At 49.6% G+C, this 4,264-nt stretch overlaps 1 protein-coding gene across 1 annotated transcript in view; it reads left to right on the forward strand.

The window, feature by feature from the left end:
- Stkld1 (serine/threonine kinase like domain containing 1) overlaps positions 1 to 4,264 on the forward strand; it is a 19,512-nt gene that overhangs the window by 10,734 nt on the left and 4,514 nt on the right. The window contains exons 8-11 of the mRNA XM_021195009.1: positions 651 to 769; positions 972 to 1,135; positions 1,972 to 2,102; positions 2,628 to 2,711. Coding sequence (XP_021050668.1) covers positions 651 to 769; positions 972 to 1,135; positions 1,972 to 2,102; positions 2,628 to 2,711 — 498 coding nt within the window. The remainder of the gene's footprint in view (positions 1 to 650; positions 770 to 971; positions 1,136 to 1,971; positions 2,103 to 2,627; positions 2,712 to 4,264) is intronic.

Genomic DNA, 4,264 nt, shown 5'->3' on the forward strand with positions numbered 1-4,264 from the left:
GAGAGAGAGAGAGAGAGAGAGAGAGAGAGAGAGAGAGAGAGAGAGAGAGAGAGAGAGAGAACTGTTTGGCTGGAGGTTGGAGGTTGGAGGGTTAGAAATGGAGTGGCTACCTGAGTCCAGGCACAGATAGAACAGGGTAAGGGCACTACACTGGTGGCTCTTTCTGCATGGCTTAGGAATAAAGAAATGCAGCCAGAACTTTGCCCTAAGCTCCTAGCCCTCAAAGAGAGCTACACTTTGGGCTTTTCTGGAACATACCTCTCTCATTCCTACCTGTTGTCACACAAACAGACAGACACCTGCCCAGATGGACAAGCCTCCCTGGTGGAGATTAAGGTCTGTTAGGACAGTGGCCTCACTGTCTCAGCTTGCACCTTTCATCCCACCCAAAGAGGGTGACTGAAGGGCTCCTGTCTGAAGCCCTTGCAAAAGACCACTGAAACCGGGACAGTGTAGCTGAGTCCAGTGGAGCAAGACTGTAGTCTCAGCACTGGGAGGTGGAGGCACATCTGGGATACAGGTGACCCTCTCTCAAATCAACCAAAAGAGGAGTGATAATGCTGGGCTGAGGGTCAGGCTGGCTCTGTCCTGTCCCTTGTCCCCAGGGAACATAGCACTCAGTGGTTCTTCTACCTTGATCCTGCCCGCAGACCCCTGCCAGAAGTCCTGGATGGCTCCTGAAGCCCTCAAATTCTCCTTCTCCAGCAAATCCGACATCTGGTCCCTGGGATGCATCATTCTAGACATGGCCACCTGCTCCTTCCTGACTGTGAGCTTCCTGGGTGGAGCTGCCTGCTTTCATCCCACCTACCATGCCCCCCTGACCCTTTCTCTGGTTCATGGAGGCTACACTATGCTCACTTTCCTCAGGCCCCTGCCTCAGCTCTTGCTGGGCCTGATGAGGGAGTGCTGGTAGCAGCAGTTACCTTCCTGGCTGAGAAAAGCCCAGGTGATGCCGTCTTTCCTTGAAGGACACAGAAGCCATGCAGCTGCGGAAGGCCCTCCGCCATCATCCAGGCAGCCTGAAGCCCATCTTGAAAACCATGGAGGAGAAGCAAGTCCCTGGCACAGATGTCTACTATTTGCTTCTGCCCTTCATGCTGCATACCAACCCCTCTGACCGACTGACGATCAAGTAAGCTCAGAGCTGGGTCTTCTTTTAACGTATCTGTATACCTTTCAGCATCTTCCCACCTTAACATACAGAGCTGTCCTGATTTGCCCACACGTATCCCTCAACTACATGGCAGCCACTAATTTTAAATATATGGTGGGTTTTCTTGTTTTGTTTTTAGATTAGGTCCCAGGCTAGCTGTGGAATCTAAAGTGACCCTCCTGCCTCGGCTTCCTAACTGCTGGAATTAAAGGTGTGTTTATATGGCTTGAATACATGTCTCTTCAAAAAAGATGCAGGCAGCCGGGCATGGTGGCGCACACCTTTAATCCCAGCACTTGGGAGGTAGAAGCAGGCAGATTTCTGATTTCGAGGCCAGCCTGGTCTACAGCATGAGTTCCAGGACAGCCAAGGCTACACAGAGAAACCCTGTCTCGAAAAAACAAAAAAGAAAAAAAGAAAAAAAAAGATGCAGGCAGCCCTACTTTCCTACTGGGTGCAGGGACCTAACCTTAATGACACATTTATCACTTTCAGAAAACCAGAAAAAGTTTCCATTCTAATGTCAATCAGAAAACCTGTTCATATGTTTTTAAGGAAGATGGGGTATGAAGGCAAGAAGTGCTGGACCAAGGACCATCTTTGGGGGCCCTGCCATGGAGGGAGTCCTGTGATTTCAGAGTAGAGTAGGTCCCTAGAAGTGGAACTACAAAGATAGTTACTAGGTACACATGGAACACTGATAGCCCACCCACCAGGAAGCCTGTGTTCAGTGTCAGCTGCTATGGGTCACCCACAGTTCATGGCAGAGAGATGGTCCTATGGGAAGCCACTGGTATTCTCTGTCCCTTTGCCAGGGATGTGATCAAAGTCACCTTCATGAGCAACTCCTTCAAAAGCTCCTCTGTTGCGTTGAATATGCAGCGGCAGAAGGTCCCCATCTTCATCACTGATGTGCTGCTTGAAGGCAACATGGCCAACATCTTAGGTGATGGTGGGGATGCCCTGGATAGTGCTGGGAGCTGCGGTGGCCGGCCTTGGCACTAGTTTCAGATGCTTGGTGTCTCTCCCCCACAACTTGGTCCTAGACCTGGTGTTTATGCATGATTAGTGAGTGGGAACAGTTTCCAGGTCCCTCCCCTGTACATAATGTATACCCTTGCTTCCAGTAGCCTGGTTCTGCCAATTTTCCCTGTTCTCACTGGTCATATCCCCTGTGTAGTTAAGACAGTTAAGACCTGCTCACTGCCCATGTTCTCCAGAGTCCTGTGCCCTTTGACTGCACCCCCTAGGCAGCCAGCTGTGTGCTTCCTTTGTGAACAACAGCAGGCACTGTAACTCAGGGATTGGCTCGCAGAGACTTGGGTTTGATTTTCGGTCAGTCTCTCGGCCACAGCACCCTCTGAAAAGTGAGGCTAAGAGTGCTGACTTTGTGGCCTGATTGCTGCAAGGCTAGGGTCTGCTCCTCCATGGCTTGGCCCTCAGTCGGGTTTTCCATTCCTTCTTCCTGCAGATGTCATGCAGAATTTCTCCAGTCGACCAGAGGTCCAGCTCAGAGCCATTAACAAGATGCTGACAATGCCAGAGGACCAGCTAGGTAAAGGCCCCGTAGGGAGATGGCCACTGCCAACCTTTTACAGGCTTTTCCGGCCAGGACTACTAACTGGGTCTGATTGATTCTGTGCTTACTAGCAGAGGAGGGTAGGAGAGAGGCTGGCTACTCTGCATGGTTTCAACAGATCAACAGGAAATCCACCTAACATCAGGGAGGCTGAGGCAAGAAGACTGAGAGCTAGCCAGCCTGATCTATAGGGAGTTAAGGCCTTGGGGTTTTGTTTTGTGATGTTAAAACAACACAAAACAAAAGACTATTTTTTTTTTGGGGGGGGGGACATGGTGGTACTAGGGATTGATCCTAGGACCTTGTGCAGTGCTGGTTAACTGAGCTACCACCCCAGCTCCTGTTTGTAGTTTGAGAAAGTCTAAATTCCCTGTGCTAGTAGTCTCAAACTCGCTCGATGTGTAGTCCAAAAAGTCCTTGAACTTGTGATCCTTCTGCCTCGGGAGTACCTACAACTACAAGTATGCACAGGAGTACCTACAACTACAAGTATGCACCGTCACATCTGGTTGAAGAGACCCTTCCACCTGCCCCATCATCTCTGTAGTGGGCATCTGAGTTGCTTCTTGTTTTCTACTTCTATAAACAGCACCAGGACTGATCACCTGGCATACCAGCCACTTGGCATTCTGCCTGTATGAGCTTGTCAGATGTACATTTGGATATCAGAGTGTGAAGGCTACATACATACCATCTGTCTTAGGGTTTCCACTGACACACCATGATCAAAGCAACTCTGATAAAGGACATCTAATTGGGGCTGGCTTACAGGTTCTGAGGTTCAGTCCATTATCATCATGGGAAGAAGCATGGCAGTGTCCAGGCAGACATGGTGCTGGAGGAGCTGAGAGTTCCACTGCTTGTTCTAAAGACAAACAGAAGACTCTCTTCCAGACAGCCAGGAGGAGGGTCTCAAAGCCCATCCCCACAGTGACACGCTTCTTCCAATAAGGCCACACCTCCTAATAGTGCACTTCCTGGGCCAAGCATATTTAAACCACACCAACCTTCATAGGCATACCAACCTGCCCCCTTACCAGATTGCCTGAGAACAGCTCTTGCTCAGCCTCATCAGAGTGGGTTTGCTGTAGCTGTTTCCTGGGAACCAGTGTCCCTTAATCTGAGATCCTTAGCACAAGCCAAATCTCAGCTCAGTCAGTCACAGGCCCTGGAATCAAACAGGCTGAGTTTACACAGCTCTGCAATGCCTAACGCTCATCACTGACTCTCAGCTTTGTTCTGAAAGTGAGGGCTGAAAAGAAAGACCTGTTTCATGAAGCTGCTCCAAGTATATGCCTTGGCAGAGCTGGGCACGGTGTCATGTACCTGTACCTGTGGTCTGTTACTCTGGAGGCTGAGGCGCAGAAACTCCAAATTAGCCTGGACAACCCAGAAGGTAGACCTTGGCAGATGATCAACTGCTCATAATAATACTTTTCTTCTTCTTCTTCTTCTTCTTCTTCTTCTTCTTCTTCTTCTTCTTCTTCTTCTTCTTCTTCTTCTTCTTCTTCTTCTTCTTCTTCTTCTTC

The sequence above is a fragment of the Mus pahari genome, chromosome 3 (genome assembly GCF_900095145.1).
Source record: "Mus pahari chromosome 3, PAHARI_EIJ_v1.1, whole genome shotgun sequence".
Classification (NCBI taxonomy): Eukaryota; Metazoa; Chordata; class Mammalia; order Rodentia; family Muridae; genus Mus; species Mus pahari.